Here is a 20,065-nt window from a genome sequence, read left to right as displayed (position 1 = left end):
ATTTGCCTTAGAAATGTTATGAACCATACAAAAGTTACTATTAATATTTAGTGTCATTATTATTAATATTATTTATTGATTCAAAAATAACATTAATTATTGTTAATTGGATTAATATTATTTCTTATATATCTTGCTGAGATTATCATTAAACTGTCATGAGTTTGTAGCCATTTTAAAATGTTTTTTGACAAATAAAATACTTTTAAATTAGTCAAATTAAAATTGACTTTCAGTTTCTTGCTTAGAATATGAATATCTTTATAAATAATGCATTTCTGGACATTGTATTAATATTTTGTAATATTTCAATATCAATAATTGTGTATGTTACTATGTACCAAAATTCATTAAAAAAAATTCAAAGGCCAAATGAAATTAGAGATAATTCGGCCACAGGTCATTCCTAATATATTTATCTCTATAATGCGTAGCCCACTTGTAAGGCATTCTCTTGATGCTTGGTTGGTCTGGGATCAATCCCATTGGGCTATTTCTTGTTCCAGCCAGTGCATCACAACTGTTATATCAAAGGCTGTGGTATGTGCTATCCTGTCTGAGATGGTGCATATATATAAAAGATCCCTTGCTACTAATGGAAAGATGTAGCAGGTTTCCGCTCTAAGACTTTGTCAAAATTATCAAATGTTTGACATCCAATAGCCGATGATTAATAAAACAAAACAAAGTTTAATTTTAAAAACAGGAAAAAACAGGATGTGTGTTTGTTTTGTTAGGGGAAACAAAAGGGAAGTCTTGCTTGGGCTGGACACTCAAGCTAGATTTCTTTTAGTGAATGTAAAATATTACAGATTCTTTTCTAATAACTTAAACAATACTTTTTTGTGTTTTTTTTTTTTAATTATCAGTTTTGGCAAATCCAATGTTTTTTTGTTTTTTAATATAATTTATCCTGGTGTTTGTAGTACTAGTCCTAGTAGTAGTTCTCAAAATCAGGGATCAAAATACATGTAAGAAGTAAAAATGTTTTTTGAAATGGCAGTTCAGAAGAAATATGTCCTGCTATTAAAAATGTGTGGCCTACTGGAGAACAGATAGTCTGACACATCTGTTGTCAGCTGAGTTTGTCAAACTCCATTGACAGCAAATGTATTGGCAGACCATGAGATTTCAAATTTCATAGGAAACACTTTTTCGCTTCCGTGCCTTGTGATCATGGAAACCCACTGGAAACTGTTTAAAAAAATAGTTATATATATATTATATTCGTTGACCAGTTGTACTCGATATATAATAATCATGGGAAACAAAATTTCGGTTCCATGATTTTTCCAGAAATGGATCGTTTCGTGAAATCGGAGAGGATTTATTGGACTAGATAATGATACTGTTGGAAGTATGACAGCATGGGGGGTGGGGGGGGGGGGGGGGGTAAGGGGAGTTAGTTTTTAGAATAGGGTGTGAAAAATTATTACCTTTGAGTGTTATATATTAGACTAGAACGTTGTTGAATTAAATGTAACAGAATCTCAAGCTAAGGCCAGTATTTTTTTATTATTCGGTTTACGCCGACGTAAATTTTGCTCAAATAATAAAAATAAAAAGTCGTATTTTTCACTTTTATTATTATTATTTTTTGCCGCCGACTTCCACAAATAGCTCTAAAGAAGAAAAAAAGTTACCATTCTAGTCTATTTGTGGCGCATTTCGTAAGGTAACTGAGAAATAACACTTATTTTGTCAATAAATATACCGTTGTAGATACAAATTGTTAATTCGTCTTCTGTCGCTGTCTTTCGGTCTGATTCGCTATTTCTCTCCGATTTCTATGCACCGCCCGGTTGCGCAGAGATGCCTTGTCAATCTTATTTTGTTACAAAGAATCCACATCTATCAAAGTAGCCATATTAAAAAAAAAATTCACCCCTACTGATACACCCCAAACAGGGTGGGTTTTTTTGTTTTGTTTTTTCCTCCTACCTTTGTGCACAAAAGTTCTTGTTCGTAAACCTAAAAATAAAAAAATACTGGCCTAAATAGCAGAATTATAGTAATATAGATCTACACAGATCTGTCTCTTAAAAAATGGGTAGGACGTGGCCCAGTGGTAAAACACTCGCTTGATGCACAGTCTCTTTGAGATCGTCCCTGTCGGTGGGCCCATCAGGCTATTTCTCGTCCCAGCCAGTGTACCACGACTGGTATATCAAATGCCGTGGTATGTGCTATCCTGTCTTATGGGATGGTGCATATAAAAGATTCCTTGCAACTAATGGACAAATGTAGCAGGTTTTCTTTCTTTGACTATATTACCAAATGTTTGACATCCAATAGCCGATGGTTAATAAATCAATGTGTTCTAGAGATGTCGTTAAACAAAACCAACTCTGTTGTCAACTGACTTTGTCAAACTCCATTGACGGCAGATGTATTGGACTAGATAATGATACTGTAACTGTTGGAAATTTATGACAGCATGAGGTTAAGGGGATTTAGTGTTTAGGATAGTGTGTGAAACATTATGACCTTTGAGTGTTACATTAATTAGAATGTTGAATTAAATATAACAGAATTGTAAGCTACATAGTGGAATTATCACTAATCATACCTAGTAACCTACATAGATCTGCAGGGAATTTTTTTTCTTCAAAATCTTGCTATTTTTGGTCAATTGAAAATTGATTAGTAACTACTGTTTAATGTTTTAAAGTTATGTAGTGATATATCTGAAACTTTTGTAGCGAATCGCGACACGATGCTGAACAAAATGTCCCCCAATCTATCTCTTGCCAGCAATTTTTTGTGTGGTGTTTGCTTGAGAATTTCTGTTTCATCTGTTGGGTCTAAAAGGACTTCTTTTCGCAGGCTCCTGTTTCAAACTCTGAAAATGTGTTTTAAAATTTTTGCAACAGAAATGTATGAACCCCTGAAACTTATGTCAACAGCTCTGATTGATGTACACATATAACTTTATATTTAATGAAGGGCGGGATCTAATTCCGTGAAGTGCTTGCTTGGGGTACTTTGGCAGGGTGGGGGCAAGGGGGTACGCACCTCCCCCCCCCCCCCCTTCCCAAATAATTTTGGCTGTTTTTTTTATAAGCTTTACTGTTTACATCACGACTGAATGTAAAAGTTGTAGCGAGACTAATGGATCGAGATTAACTGCGGGAGTTACAGTAATCAGCAAATAACCTTTGAATCATGCCCCCCCCCCCCCCCCCGGATCTCCCCCCCCCACACACACACACACACCCACCCAATAATGTCCACCATGCTACGGGCCTGTTTGGCCACAAGATCGAACCTCCTCAGTGGACCCATTTTGTAATTGTTTATTTTTTTAATTCCAGCCAGTGCCTCGTGGCTGGTATATCAATTGGCATGGTATGTACTGTCCTATGTGGGATAGTGCATATAAGAAATCCCTTACTGTTATCTTTGAGAAAAGTACCAGCTACCAGGTTTCCCCTGAAGATTACAAGCAGGGCTCACCCTGTCCATGGCCAAATTAGCCAACTGCTAATTTTTATACAAAGTGGCGACAACATTTTTTAAATTTAGAAAATAGATTTTGATTAAAAGCCATATATGCATAGAAAATAACAAGTTAATGATGTAGGATATCAGCTTTATTCTGTGAAGGTAGGAATGTGAAATTCGGTGAGGCTCTGTCGAGTAGAATTTCTCATTTGGCCTGTACAGTATAAAACCGATATCCTACAGGGATTTTTTCATAAATATTTACATTAATCTTCAAACCTGAAACACATTTGGATAAAGTTATAATTGAGTGAAACATGAGTCTGTGACTTTTAAATGGTGAAATACCCTCTAAAAACAGACTAAACCTCGACTCCTTAACTGTTACTTCGCAGATGTGTGTGTGTTTTTAAAAATATGAGAAATGCATTTTGTGATATTAAAAACACCAAGATGACCAAAAATCTAAGTAGAGTATGATTTCAGTTATATCAAAAATGGCTGTAATAGTAAAAAATATACTTTAGTATTTAAAAACTAGAGTATGTCCCTTTAAATGTCATAAATAAACACTTAAAGTTAATCACACAGTGACAATTGCAGCCAGGATTAAATTTAAGTGGCTTGTGCTTGGTGACTAATATCCTCTTCAGTGTAGTGGCATGCGAATATAAATTACACGGTGATTTAATGTCCACTTACTGTCTATAATGTACGGTTTGAACAACGCATTTTCAACAGGGAATATTCTGTTTTTTAAATTTTTGATTGGCGACAGTTGGTTATCAGTTGAAAATTGAGTAGAAACTACTATTTAATATTTCAGAATTGTGACGCAATCTCTGAAATTTGTGTACAAAAATATTCCCTGTGCAACACACCAATTATGCAAAATATACAGAGATGTCATTTAAAAACAATACAGGGCTTCTAGATTATGGTAATCCCACTCCCATGGCTAGTGATATTCATTGGTGGGCTAGTAAATAACTACTATTGCCATGCCCGACATGGCTTCTAGATTATGGTAATCCCACTCCCATGGCTAGTGATATTCAATGTTGGGCTAGTAAATAACTACTATTGCCATGTCAGACGGGGCTTCTAGATTATGGTAACCCCACTCCCATGGCTAGTGATATTCATTGGTGGGCTAGTAAATAACTACTATTGCCATGCCCGACATGGCTTCTAGATTATGGTAATCCCACTCCCATGGCTAGTGATATTCAATGTTGGGCTAGTAAATAACTACTATTGCCATGCCCGACATGGCTTCTAGATTATGGTAATCCCACTCCCATGGCTAGTGATATTCAATGTTGGGCTAGTAAATAACTACTATTGCCATGCCCGACATGGCTTCTAGATTATGGTAATCCCACTCCCATGGCTAGTGATATTCATTGGTGGGCTAGTAAATAACTACTATTGCCATGCCCGACGTGGCTTCTACTTCTAGATTATGGTAATCCCACTCCCATGGCTAGTGATATTCAGTGTTGGGCTAGTAAATAACTACTATTGCCATGTCAGACAGGGCTTCTAGATTATGGTAACCCCACTCCCATGGCTAGTGATATTCAATGTTGGGCTAGTAAATAACTACTATTGCAGTGCCTGACGGCTAGTGAATTGGTTTTAATCAAATATTGCAGTTAAGTCTATTTTGTAAATGTGAATATCCGGCCCCCACCCCATTCCCCCAATGTTAGTGTTTTTAAGCTCCTATCTCCCTCTAAGAGACTTTAGGTGTCATATCTGATTATTACTATTATTTAGAAAAATTGTATTAACTTAAAGTAAAGTAAAGTAGGGCTAGTGAATTTTTAATCGTGGCTAGTACATTTTTTAAATCACAGATCTCATGGATTTTATAAAAATTCTAAGAAGCCCTGAACAATATTATATACTGAGAGGCATAAATAACACAATGTGTATTTCACTAAATAATCTCTTATAGAAATGTCTACTCATATATACTGAGTATGCGAACAAATAAAATACTGTCTATGGGTAAAACCTGTAAACGAAAAAAGAGAGGAATAAAATGAGTTTTCAGCAAAAAGCATAACTTGGGTGTTTATTGTAACAACACAGCATTGCATATGAAAATCATTTTGCATACATGTGCATTGCCTGCTCCAGAGAACAATATTTCACACGGACCGTTGTTCTGTTTGCGTGACGGTTGCACAACTTTAAATTCACGCGAACTGCCAGTCGTTATGTAGTGAATGTTTACATTATAAAATTCAAAATTACAAACGTTAAAATTTTAATAGCTATGCAAATATAATTTGTTTAACAAAAACAACCGAGTTCCGTTTACCTAAGATTTTGAAATATTGTCCCCTGCTGCTCTCGTCTCCCTATAACTTAAGCAACCGTTTTTTTGGTTTTTTCTGTCTTTCTCTCATCCTCAGGTATATAGGACAGAGCTACCCCATGAAAGGAAGCTATGTAAGAAATTTCTATCTTACATGGGATATCACGTGTTTGCGTTTAATATGACGTCGTTGGTAATATATGACGTCATATTAATGTGAGATGGTGACATGAGGTCATTAGACACATTTTAAAATTAATATTTAGTTACTAAAACCTTCATTATAAAAGCTATCTTGTTAATTTGTAGTGTTAAATTTTATTTAACACATGAATCAAACACGATAAATATGATAGTGTAATTTATTTATCATAAAATGGTCAAATAAAAAGATTACTTGTTCAGCCATTTTTGTCTATTCGTGAAAAATAATAGTTTATTTCCCGAATGAATGAAAGAAAAAGACTCCATCATATGTGGTCATGTGGGATAGAAAAAGTACAACCTCGGTGGTGAAAATTTCGACCATGGGACTCGGCAAGCCTCGTCCCAGGTCGAAATTTTCACCACCTCGGGTATACTTTTTCTATCCAACATGACTACATATGATGGAGTCTTATATTTAACATACAATGTATCATGATAAGTAATGTTTACAAAATGCAAAAAACAACAACAAAACTTAAGTTGTGTTTTTTGTTTGAAAACATTTTATCTTCTTTAGTTACAGTTGTTACCATTATGTCATTTGTCTGCACGCTTAATTAATATAGATGACACAACATTTTGATAAGAAAATATTTTCTCTTTTCATTCTTAGATTGGTTGACACAGAAATGGCTTCACTTCTAAGCCCAAAGCTATGAAAACAACTGCCACCTCAAACTACAATGGCAGCCCCAATGAATCTTCGAGCTGTTGCCGTGACAACTACGAGAAGAACTATGAAGAGGTAGCGGTGATTGGAAATGGTGCATATGGCACCGTGTACAAGGCAAAAGATCTGAAAAACAATGGCAACTTCGTGGCGATGAAGTCGATTCGGATCTCCAACACGGAGGAGGGGATGCCGATGAGTGCAGTTCGGGAAATTGCCTTGCTAAAACATTTGGAGAAGTCCGAACATCCGAATATAGTCAGGTATGGTGAACATTTCAGTGTAATACAAATTGTTTTGAGTCCCCTAAACAAGGGGGGGGGGGGACGTAGCCCAGTGGTAAAGTGTTCGCTAAATGCACGGTCGGTCTAGGATCGATCTCCGTCAGTGGACCCATTGGGCCATTTCTCATTCCAGCCAGTGCTCCACAACTGGTCTAACAAAGGCTGTGGTATGTACTATCCTGTCTGTGGGATGGTGCATATAAAAGATCCCTTGCTGCTAGTTGAAAAGAGTAGCCCATGAAGTGGTAACAGCGGGTTTCCTCTCAATATCTCTGTGGTCTTTAACCATATGTCTGACGCCATATAACCGTCAATAAAATGTGTTGAGTGCGTCGTGAAATAAAACATTTCCTTCCTTTCTACCCAAGGTTAGCTCTGCCACTCACTAAATTCGCCAGTTGTGAATTTTAAGAACAATTGGTGGTGAATGTTATTTTAATTTTATGAAAAAAAATGGTATAATTATTCATATTGTGTTTGAAAATAACTATAGGTTTTGTAATTTTGAGTTAATTTGGTGAAAGTTGCTTATCACCCAGAACCATATGTCTGACGCCATATAACCGTAAATAAAATGTGTTGAGTGCGTCATTAAATAAAACATTTCCTTCCGTCCTTATCACCCAAAGCTGGGCCTGCTACGGATCCATCACGAGTGGACTATAGGTTTAATCTCCTGTTTGTCTGTCTGTTCATCCTTCTCTTTCCCACATAATGGTGTTCTGAAATTTCTGTTCACAATTAATGACTTTAGATATTGAGAAATTTTTTAATTATATTATGTAAATTAGTAATTAAATATTATATTATGTAAATTAGTAATTAAATATTATATTATGTAAATTAGTAATTAAATATTACATTATGTAAATTAGTAATTAAATATTACATTATGTAAATTAGTAATTAAATATTATATTATGTAAATTAGTAATTAAATATTATATTATGTAAATTAGTAATTAAATATTATATTATGTAAATTAGTAATTAAATATTACATTATGTAAATTAGTAATTAAATATTATATTATGTAAATTAGTAATTAAATATTACAATATGCAAAAAAGTGATTGAAACACTCGTATATTTTGGAGACGACGAAATCTCAACCCATGAAATCCAAGTTTGTCAGAAAAGACGAGATAAACAGTTGTATCTCTTGGGTTGATTTTTCTCTGACTTCAAGAGACAGTTTGATGTGAAATCTAGCATCACAGCTGGTATATTAAAGGTCTTCACCTGATGTACATTAGTTGCCAGTATATAACATTACCACATTTAAAATATGTCTACATACAGCAAAATAACTTTTCCGTGTTAATATTTTGCTGCAAAAGTCTTCTCTTTTTTCAATTGCCATGAGCAGGCTTTAAATTGCCGTCGGTGGTCTATTTTACTAACTGCAATTTTGTTTTTAAATTGCTGTGGGAGACACATTCTTAAGTTCGAGCCCTGCCAAGTAAAACAGTATCCATCAATTTTGGTTTAATATTCACAACTGGTGAGTTTGGCTCTGCTAGCTGTGGCCTGTATTAAGTAGCCGTTGATTAATATCTTGCTCCTGCCAGTGCACACCACAACTGGTACACCAAAGGCCATGGTATGTGCTATCCTGTCTATGGGATGGTGCATGTAAAAGATCCCTTGCTGCTAATCGAAAAGAGTAGCCTATGAAGTGGCGACAATGGGTTTCCTCCCTCAATATCTGTGGTCCTTAACCATATGTCCGACGCCATATAACTGTAAATAAAATGTGTTGAGTGCGTCGTTTAATAAACCATTTCCTTCCTTCCGTTGATTAATAAATCAGTGTTCTCTAATGGAGCAGGGAACATTTTGTTATAAATTTTTATTTTATTAGCAACAGTTTGTGATCAGTTGAAAATTTAGTAGAGTCGTTGAACAAAACAAACATTAACTTTCTATAGAGACACTCACAATAGATTCCTCTTGTCTTGTAGGTTGCTGGATGTGCGTCATTCTCAACTGACAGACACCGAGATTCGCCTCAAGCTTGTCTTCGAGTACATTGACCAGGATCTGTCTACGTACCTAGAGAGGTGCCCGTCGCCTGGACTCGGTCCATACAAAATAGCGGTACGTCCATTTATTAACACGGGTGGATATAGTGGGTGGGGGTGACATCATTAAGATATGTCCACTTACCTAGAGAGGTGCCCGTCGCCTGGACTCTGTCCATACCAAATAGCGGTACGTCCATTTATTAACAGAGGTGGATCTGGAAGGGGGGGGTGACATCACTAGGATCTGTCTACGTACCTAGAGAGGTGCCCGTCGCCTGGACTCGGTCCATACAAAATAGCGGTACGTCCATTTATTAACACGGGTGGATATAGTGGGTGGGGGTGACATCATTAAGATATGTCCACTTACCTAGAGAGGTGCCCGTCGCCTGGACTCTGTCCATACCAAATAGCGGTACGTCCATTTATTAACAGAGGTGGATCTGGGAGGGGGGGGGGGGGTGACATCACTAGGATCTGTCCACATATCTAGAGAGGTGCCTGTCGCCTGGACTCGGTCCATACAAAATAGCGGTATGTCCATGTATTAACAGGGGTGGATCTAGTGGGTGGGGGTGACATCACTAAGATATGTCCACGTACCTAGAGAGGTGCCCGTCGACTGGACTTGGTCCATACAAAATAGCGGTACGTCCATTTATTAACGGGTGGATATAGTGGGTGGGGGTAACATCACTAAGATATGTACATGTACCTAAAGAGGTTGCCCGTCGCCTGGACTCTGTCCATACCAAATAGCAATACGTCCATTTATTAACAGAGGTGGATCGGGGGTGGGGTGGGGGGGGGGGGTGACATCACTAGGATCTGTCCACATATCTAGATAGGTGCCCGTCGGCTGGACTCGGTCCATACAAAATAGCAGTATGTCCATGTATTAATAGGGGTGGATCTAGGGGGTGGGTGTGACATCACTAGGATCTGTCTACATACCTAGAGAGGTGTCCGTCGCCTCTACTCGGTCCATACAAAATAGCAGTACATCTATTTATTAACGGGTGGATCTAGGGGTGGGGGTGACATCACTAGAATCTTTCAATATACCTAGAGCAATGTTCTTCAACAAGACTCTGTCCAAACAGAATAGCAGTATATACACTTTGTCTCAATTGTTAACGGGTGGATCTAGGGGGTGTCATCAACCAGGATCTGTGCACAGATCTGTCCATAGCAGGGTGGGGGATGGGGGGTTTTTGTGTGGATTTTTAAAGATTTTATTTTTGGAATGTTGTTGATATATGTCATTGTGTCTTCCATAAATGTGACTCTTTCATAGCTTCAAAGGCCATGGTAAATGCTGTTCTGTCTGGGGAAAGTGCATATTAAAATCCCTTTCTGGTAATGGAATAATGTGAAATTTTCCTCTCTCAGAATTACCAAATTTTTGACATCCAATATCCAGACCTTGACCGTAACATTTTTCACTGGTGGCCACCCGGGCTACCATATTATAAAATCTGGTAGCCCCCAGTAAAAACTGGTAGCCCCATAATTTTAATACAATAAAAAAAAAATGAGAGAGAATATTTAAATCATTTATTTTTGTTTAAACTGTCATATTAATAAACATGTTTTAGGTTTTTTTTAAATCAGAAATATACCGTGAAATACAAACTTGTATATGTTGATTGCGGAGTAACTGGACGTGTAAAACAAATATATAGTAGCCCTGTGGACTACCAGGTTTAGATATCTGGTAGCCCGAGCAAACATTTGGTAGCCAAAACACCTTGGGTTACCGCTAAGGTCGAGCCCTGAACATCTGGTGATTAATACATCAATGTGCTCTAGTGGTTTTATTAAACAAAACTTTCACAGTTTCATTCCAGCCATTGCTCCACAACTGGCATATCAAAGGCTGTGGTATGTACTACCCTGACTGTGGGATAATATGTTATATGCGGCCTGATGCCAGGGCTTCTAGAATTTTATAAAAATCCACTAGCCATGGGATCAGTGATTTTAAAAATGTACTAGCCATGATTAAAAATTCACTAGCCCTTCTTTAAATAAATACAATTTTACTAATAGTAATAATCAGATATGTCACCTAAAGAGGAAGATAGAGCTTAAAATCTCTTAGATTGGGGTGGAAAGAGGGGGCAGGATATTCATATTTACAAAATATGTAAATGCAGCATTTGACAAGGTTTTTTTTTTCCATTAGCCGTCGGGCTAGTTATAGTAATTATTTACTAGCCCAACACTGAATATCACTAGCCATGGGAGTGGTGCTACCATAATCTAGAAGCCCTGCTGATCCACTGAATAAAGTTACTTGCCATTGCTCCTTCGATAAAATTTATTAATAGTATCCGTAACCTTACATAGCCCAGTGGTAAAGCATTCACTTGATGCGCGGTCGGTCTAGGATCGATCCCCATCGGTGGACCCATTGGGCTATTCTTGTTTCAGCCAGTGCTCCACAACTGGTATAACAAAGGTATGTACTATCCTGTCTGTGGGATGGTGTATATAAACGATCCCTTGCTGCTAATTGAAAAGAGTAGCCCATGAAGTGGCGACAGCGGGTTTCCTCTCTCAATATCTGTGTGGTCCGTAACCATATTTCTGACGCCGTATAACCATAAATAAAATGTGTTGAGTGTGTCGTTAAATAAAACATTTTCTTCCTTTCTTCTTTCACAATTGTAATGATATTGATTTTCATATATGAACAGTACCTATACCTTTTTTTTTCACACATGACAGCTCATTCACTCACTTACTCATTCATTCATTTATATAGTAAACACTGTGATACAATTAAAAGCATACCGGTGTCTGACCTGATAGCCTGCATTGAATCTCATATAACCTAGTTTGTTGAGATTTATGGGTGTCTTTTACTGCTGAAGGTTTTATCCATTATATGACCGGCAAATCCTTGGTATGCAGTAGTCTGTTTGTGGTATATGTTAGCTATTCTTAAGGGTTTATGTAGGACATTGTCAAACATGGTTGTGTGACTTGGTGAGTCATCGGCTTTAGTATTTGAATTAATGTATGAACTAGTGGTTGAATGAATTAGTGGTTGAATGAATGAGTGGTTGAACAAATGAATGAATTTGTGGTTGAATGAATGAATTAAATAATTAGTGGATGAATGAATGCATTAATAGATGAATGAATTAGTGGTTGAATGAATGAATGAATTAGTGGTTGAATGAATTAGTGGTTGAATGAATGAATTAGTGGTTGAACGAATTAATTAGTGGTTGAACGAATTAATTAGTGGTTGAATGAATGAATTAATTAATGGATGATTGAATAAATTAGTGGTTGAAAATGAATTAATGAATTAGTGGTTGAAAATGAATGAATGAATTAGTGGTTGCATGAGTAAATGAATTATTTGTTGCATGGATGAATGAATGAAGATTTGATGAATGAATGAATTAGTAGTTGAACAAATGAATTAAGTACTTGGAAGAATGAATGAAGAAGTGATTGGATGAATGAAGGAAGAAGTGATTGGATGAATGAATAAAGAAGTGATTGGATGAATGAAGAAGAAGTGATTGGATGAATGAAGGAAGAAGTGATTGGATGAATGAATGAATTAATAATTGAAGGAATGAATGAATGACAGATGAATGAATTAGTAGTTGAACAAATGAATTAAGTACTTGGAAGAATGAATGAAGAAGTGATTGGAAGAATGAATGAAGAAGTGATTGGATGAATGAATGAAGAAGTGATTGGATGAATGAATGAAGAAGTGATTGGATAAATGAAGGAAGAAGTGATTGGATGAATGAAGGAAGAAGTGATTGGATGAATGAAGGAAGAAGTGATTGGATGAATGAAGTGAGAAGTGATTGGATGAATGAAGGAAGAAGTGATTGGATGGATGGATGAATTAATAATTGAATGAATGAATGACAGATGAATGAATTAGTAGTTGAACAAATGAATTAAGTACTTGGAAGAATGAATGAAGAAGTGATTGGATGAATGAATGAAGAAGTGATTGGATAAATGAAGGAAGAAGTGATTGGATGAATGAAGGAAGAAGTGATTGGATGAATGAAGGAAGAAGTGATTGGACGAATGAAGGAAGAAGTGATTGGACGAATGAAGGAAGAAGTGATTGGATGAATGACTGAAGAAGTGATTGGATGAATGAAGTGAGAAATGATTGGATGAATGAATAAAGAAGTTATTGGATGAATGACAGAAGAAGTGATTGGATGAATGAAGTGAGAAGTGATTGGATGAATGAAGGAAGAAGTCATTGGATGAATGACGGAAGATGTGATTGGATGAATGACGGAAGCAGTGATTAATTTAGTGACTGACTGGTTGAATGAAAGAATGAGTTATCTAATAAGTGTTTACTGACAATCCAGCATGAATCTTTTTAAAGAATGGAGATGAGGAGGGGCAGTATTTTTATGTATCAACCACTCAGGGTAGGATGTAGCCCAGTGGTAACACGTTTGCCTGATGCACAGTGGGTCTACAATCAATCCCCAACAGTGGGCCTATTGGGCTGTGCCTTATTCTAGCTGGTACACCATGTCTGGTATATCGAGGCCGTGGTATGTGCTATCCTGTCTGTGGGATGGTGCATATAAAAGATCCCTTGCTACTAATGGACTAATGTGGCAGGTTTCATCTCTTGAGATTGTCAAAATAACCAAATGTTTGAAATCCAATAGCCAATTAATCAATCTAGTGGTATTTAAAAAAAAAAATGTTTAAATCAGAGGAATTTATGTGAAATGGAATTTAAATTTATCTATTATGCATAGGAACAAGAATGCAACACTCACCAGGCATAAAATTAAAATTGAGAAATGTTCTGACCCCTGATGAATTAACGAACTTCAAGTGTTCAGATTTGACCAATACAGCACTACCAGCTTTCTAAGCACAGTGACAGAGAAAAGGGGTGAGGGGGGGATGGCCTCCTCTCTCTTCATTTTGCAGCCCTTGCACTTTATACTGACAGACCGGCCTCGGTGATGCAGTGGTTAAGCCATCGGACTACAGGCTGGTAGGTACTGGGTTCGGATCCCAGTCGAGGCATGGGATTTTTAATCCAAATACCGACTCCAAACCCTGAGTGAGTGCTCCGCAAGGCTCAATGGGTAGGTGTAAACCACTTGCACCGACCAGTGATCCATAACTGGTCCAACATGGTTTGTGCTATCCTGCCTGTGGGAAGCGTAAATAAAAGATCCCTTGCTGCCTATTGTAAAAGAGTAGCCTATGTGGCGACAGCGGGCTTCCTCTAAAAACAGTATCAGAATGACCATATGTTTGACATCCAATAGCCGATGATAAGATAAAAAATCAATCTGCTCTAGTGGCGTCGTTTTTTATACTGACATTCCTACATGATTACTTCCAGAACAGTTTCATGGCACAACCAAAAATATTTTTGTTACCAGACCAACCCTAATCTATTTTTAAACCATTACCATGGAAATGATAAAACAAACCCCTAAGAAAATCTACTCTAATGATGATCAGTTAAACATGTATAATATTATCCAAAATAAAATATGTTTTTCCTACGTATCTACCCTATATTTCTTCAGCAAGTTGATAAAAGCTTCTCTCTTTTTATCCTGCCTACCTAATTAATTTATCTTGTTTTGTTTTGACAAAAGGCATCTATGCAGGAATTTTACTGGTGGGGGGGGGGGGGGGGGGGGGGGGGGGTGGGGGGGTTCTAGATGATTCTAGACTAGAATCATTTTCCACCCCCAGAAATTACATTGAAACAAAAAATTTACTCGAGCAAGGAGAGGTTTGGACATTTAGAGTAAAAGAGTACAGTATTTAGTTCAGCTGGTTGAGTGCTCGCATGAGGTGCTTGTGTCGCAGGATCGAACCACCTCAGTGGATCCATTCAACTGACTGGGATTTTTTCATTCTAACCAGTGCACCACAACTGGTCAAAAGGCCATGGTATGTGCTTTCCTGTCTGTGGGAAAATGCATATAAAAGATCCCTTGCTGCTAATGGAAAAATGTAGCATGTTTCCTCTGATGACTGTGTCAGAATTACCAAATGTTTGACATTGAATAGCCGATGATTAATTAATCAATGTCAGCCCTCTACGTTAACTTTCCACCTAGGAGCCGGATGGTGCCTACCTGTATTTTTGATATTAATAATATGAAATGTTTGTCGCCAAATGAAAAAAATGGTCACATATATGCAACCAAATCAGTCTCAATGTAGTGTGCTGAATGTGCTCTAGTGGTGTCGTTAAACAAAACAAACTTTAATTCTTCAACATGTTGAAAAAAGGTAAATAATTCATCCAGCCTACCTAATTAATTTTGTTTAGTTTTTTTGTTATTGTTGTTGTATTGGCAACCAGGCACAAGTGCAGAAAATATTTGCTTGAGCAGGGAGAGGTTTCGAGCCCTGACATCCTCCCTCTGCACATGCTCCTGGGCACTTACAGTAAAAGTGTAATGTCTTTATGAGGATGTTGCATTAATCAGCTTGAGGAGTGTCGTACTGTGTCAGTGCGACCTCAGTGGACATGCATTTTGAACAGTCACACCCACTGATTAAACACTGGTGCATTAAAGTTTTATTATTAACAGGATTACTTTGTCATTCTGTATTTAAGTATTGGGTGTGGTAACATGACCCACCTTTTTATACGCCCCTGTCTATGATGGGTCGTATTATGGTATAGCGTTGTCCGTATGTATGTATCATTGTATGTATGTATGTATGTATGTATGTATGTATGTATGCATACAGGACCATGAAACCTCACATGTAGGAACAACTTAGGATGGCAGTGTATCACATACTATTACTAGGTGACTCTGACCTACTTTTCAAAGTCTACTGCACATAACAGTAAATCCTTGTCCCAACCATATCTTGCATACAGATGCATACAGGACCCATCAAACCTCACATGTAAGAACAACTTGGGATGGTGGTGTGTCGCGTACTATTACTAGGTCACTGTGACAGGGCTTATAGCATGTTTATAAAATCCACTAGCCATGGGATCAGTGATTTAAAAAATTTACTAGCCACAATTAAAAATTCACTAGCCCTACTTTACTTTAAGTTAGTATAATTTTACTAAATAATAGTAATAATGGGATATGTCGCCTAAAGAGGGAGATAGAGCTTAAAAGCACTAACATTGGGGGTGGGGTCAGGATATTCATATTTACAAAACAGAGTTAACTGCAACATTTGACTAAAAAATTCACTAGCCATTGGGCATGACAATAGTAGTTATTTACTAGCCCACCATTGAATATCACTAGCCATGGGAGTGGGGCTACCATAATCTAGAAGCCCTGCTGTGACCTACTTTTCATGGTCTACTGCACATAACAGTAAATCCTTGTCACTGTGATACAAATAAATCTGAATAAATCTATATTCTGAACCTTACAGGAAAATCTTGTTTAGCCTTTGAAGAAGTCAGGACCATTTATTATTTTAAACATTTCACATAATTAGAATTGAATCACACCTGTAACATATTCATTAATATCTATGGTTTTCCATCATACTCCTGACGGGCATATCATATACGTCACCGGTACTCTTGTTCATACAGCAATTGTTTGGTTTCATTTCAACTTCTAAATGCTCCAAAATTTGTGTAGACCACAATATATTTGGGCTGGGATGTCCCCCATCCCCCTGGTAAGAACTAGACCAACCATGGCTGTATGGTTAGTGTTCTAGAAGCCCTGTCTATGTGATTCTATTTGGTATGGGACGGGGCGTAGCCCAGTGGTAACGCTCTCGGTTGATGTGTTCAGTCTGGTATCGATCCCCAGCAGTGGACCCATTGGGCTATTTCTCGTTCCAGCTAGTGCACCACATTTGACATACAGTAAATCAATGTGCTCTAGTGGTGTCATTAATTTGGTATAGTCCAACCGTGGGCATCAGCTGATGAAGTGGGTGTGACTTTCTGCACATTAATGAGACATGGCTCACGGTAACACACCACCACCCTACTTTTCAAAACCTTTATAAAGATTTTTGTTTTAATAAGTTAGTGGAGGGAGTTGGCTTCCTGCACATTAATCAGATTATTGACTCTGGCCTGTAAAGTTATATTGTGTTCACATGTAACTATGTTTATTTGTTTTATTTGTAGGACTTGATGCATCAGTTAGTGGAAGGGGTCGACATTAAGTTTTTTGTGATTTATTTGTAGGACTTGATGCATCAGTGGAAGAGGTTCGACATTAAGTTTTTTGTGTTTTATTTGTAGGACTTGATGCATCAGTGGAAGAGGTTCGACATTAAGTTTTTTGTGATTTATTTGTAGGACTTGATGCATCAGTGGAAGAGGTTCGACATTAAGTTTTTTGTGTTTTATTTGTAGGACTTGATGCATCAGTGGAAGAGGTTCGACATTAAGTTTTTTGTGATTTATTTGTAGGACTTGATGCATCAGTGGAAGAGGTTCGACATTAAGTTTTTTGTGATTTATTTGTAGGACTTGATGCATCAGTGGAAGAGGTTCGACATTAAGTTTTTTGTGTTTTATTTGTAGGACTTGATGCATCAGTGGAAGAGGTTCGACATTAAGTTTTTTGTGATTTATTTGTAGGACTTGATGCATCAGTGGAAGAGGTTCGACATTAAGTTTTTTGTGTTTTATTTGTAGGACTTGATGCATCAGTGGAAGAGGTTCGACATTAAGTTTTTGTGTGTTTTATTTGTGGACTTGATGCATCAGATTGTGGAAGAGGTTCGACATTAAGTTTTTTGTGTTTTATTTGTAGGATTTGATGCATCAGTTAGTGGAAGAGGTTCGACATTAATTTTTTTAAATTTTATTTGTAGGACTTGATGCATCAGTTAGTGGAGGGGGTTGACTTCTTGCACATCAATCGGATCGTCCACCGTGACCTGAAGCCGCAGAATATTCTCATCACCAGTGAGGGTCAGCTCAAACTGGCCGACTTCGGACTGGCGCGTACCTACAGCTTCCAGATGGCTCTGACCTCTGTGGTAACTATCCATGCTCGTTCTTGTAGATTTAAAGGCATATTGTCATAGATCACTGACCTATTTAATGACATAACAAAGTATTACCTGAACAAAAATAATTCGATTTGTCCATAAATGTACTTTATTCATCCATCTTCATAACCACCATACTCCTATTTATTATTGATATTTTGTAAAAAAAAAATTGAATTATGGCAATGGTCCATAATTCAAAAACTAAAATTGCCGAGAGGGTTGACATGGATTTCACTCCATCATGGTTCAGTTAAGGTAATGCGATAGCTAGATTTGGTTTCCAACAATTAATGTAATTTTTATTTATTATTCATTTTTAGAGAAATGAGGTCCTTAAATCTGTGACAGTATGCCTTTAATCATTCATTGCTATGGTTTCCACGAATACTTGAGTATCCGTACAAGTGGCTTATTTTTTTACCGGCTTCGGTGGCGTCGTGGCAGGCCATCGGTCTACAGGCTGGTAGGTACTGGGTTCGGATCCCAGTCGATGCATGGGATTTTTAATCAAGATACCGACTCCAAACCCTGAGTGAGTGCTCTGCAAGGCTCAATGGGTAGGTGTAAACCACTTGCACCGACCAGTGATCCATAACTGGTTCAACAAAGGCCATGGTTTGTGCTATCCTGCCTGTGGGAAGCGCAAATAAAAGATCCCTTGCTGCCTGTCGTAAAAAGAGTAGCCTATGTGGCGACAGCGGGTTTCCTCTAAAAACAGTGTCAGAATGACCATATGTTTGACGTCCAATAGCCGATGATAAGATAAAAAATCAATGTGCTCTAGCGGCGTCGTTAAATAAAACAAACTTTTTTTTTCCCGTACAAGTGAGAATATGTAGAGCATTAATTTCAGCAGTAACTAATCAGCAATACAAGTTATATTATATGATCATGTGCTAGTTTCTCTGTTTAATCTGGCCGTATGTCCGTCACAATACTGAACGCATCAACCGGTTTCTAAATGCAATACAATGGCATGATTTGGCATCCATGTTCAGCGCTGGAATTAAGATGCATAATACTATTTTACTTTATTTCTTAGTCTCATTATCATCTTGTGTAAGTGTCGGGTACTCAGGTCTGGGTCGAGTTTGACCCTCAAATACAATATTTTGGACTCTGGAGGACCTATTCACTGCACTTTTCATCTCTTTATTTTGTGTTGTTTTCTCGAAGTAAAAAGTAGAGATATAGGGACATTCAAACCTGTCTAAAGCGGTCGCACAGGGGAGTAGAGAAAAATAACCGCTTAAAGACAGGTGGCTGCTGATTACAGGTTGCCACATATAGAGTCTTTAAAACGTATGTATGTTGTTGTTTCTGGGTTTTTTACCATTTATGCTGCTAATTAATGGATATGTGCTATAAATCAACTTTCATCATGTCACCTCCTTCAGAAATAATATAATATGTCTTCTATATTTGTAGCTTGTTATGACGATTACCTCTGGGCGAGCAGAACAATTCACCTAATTGTCTACTAAACTTCAAAAATTGCAGAAATTGTCAGTTATTTTAAAAAAAAGAGAGTCAATTATTACATGAAATTATATCACCAAATTATATCGCCAAACTAAAATAAAATTAGCTAACTGCTTTCAAAATTCGCAATTGGCTAATTTGGTGAGTGCCAGAGCTAGTTGTGATGTATGATAATTAAGTCGTAAACTTTTGTTTTTAGGTTGTTACATTGTGGTACCGAGCTCCAGAAGTTCTACTTCAAGGCCAGTACGCGACCCCTGTTGACCTTTGGAGCTGTGGTTGCATATTTGCTGAACTTTTCAACCGGCGTCCACTTTTCTGTGGCCAGTCTGACATAGATCAACTCATTAAAATATTCGAGTGAGTTTGGGTTGTTGTTTTTTTTGGGGGGGTGGGGGGGGCCAAAGCAGTTTTAAGTTTTTCATATTTGAGTAACATTTTGTTTTTTCATTTTCAAGTAAGTTTTAAGTTTTTCATATTTGAGTGATATTTTGTTTTTTATATTTGAGTGAATTAAAAAAAAATCTAAGTAAGTTTTAAAGTTTCATATTCAAGTGAATTTTTGTTTTTAATATTCAAGTCGATTTTTGTTTTTCTACTTGTTTAGAG

At 37.2% G+C, this 20,065-nt stretch overlaps 1 protein-coding gene across 3 annotated transcripts in view; it reads left to right on the top strand.

Moving 5' to 3' along the window:
- The window catches only part of LOC121384945 (cyclin-dependent kinase 6-like), a 33,277-nt gene that overhangs the window by 6,051 nt on the left and 7,161 nt on the right, over positions 1-20,065 (top strand). For all 3 annotated transcript variants that reach the window (XM_041515432.1, XM_041515431.1, XM_041515434.1), the window contains exons 2-5: positions 6,594-6,913; positions 8,900-9,035; positions 17,792-17,959; positions 19,656-19,816. In XM_041515432.1, the coding sequence (XP_041371366.1) occupies positions 6,636-6,913; positions 8,900-9,035; positions 17,792-17,959; positions 19,656-19,816 (743 nt within the window). In that variant the 5' untranslated portion in view covers positions 6,594-6,635. The remainder of the gene's footprint in view (positions 1-6,593; positions 6,914-8,899; positions 9,036-17,791; positions 17,960-19,655; positions 19,817-20,065) is intronic.

The sequence above is a fragment of the Gigantopelta aegis genome, chromosome 11 (assembly GCF_016097555.1).
Source record: "Gigantopelta aegis isolate Gae_Host chromosome 11, Gae_host_genome, whole genome shotgun sequence".
Classification (NCBI taxonomy): Eukaryota; Metazoa; Mollusca; class Gastropoda; order Neomphalida; family Peltospiridae; genus Gigantopelta; species Gigantopelta aegis.
Note: the sequence above shows the minus strand (reverse complement) of the source record. Positions and strands in the feature narration are given on the sequence as shown.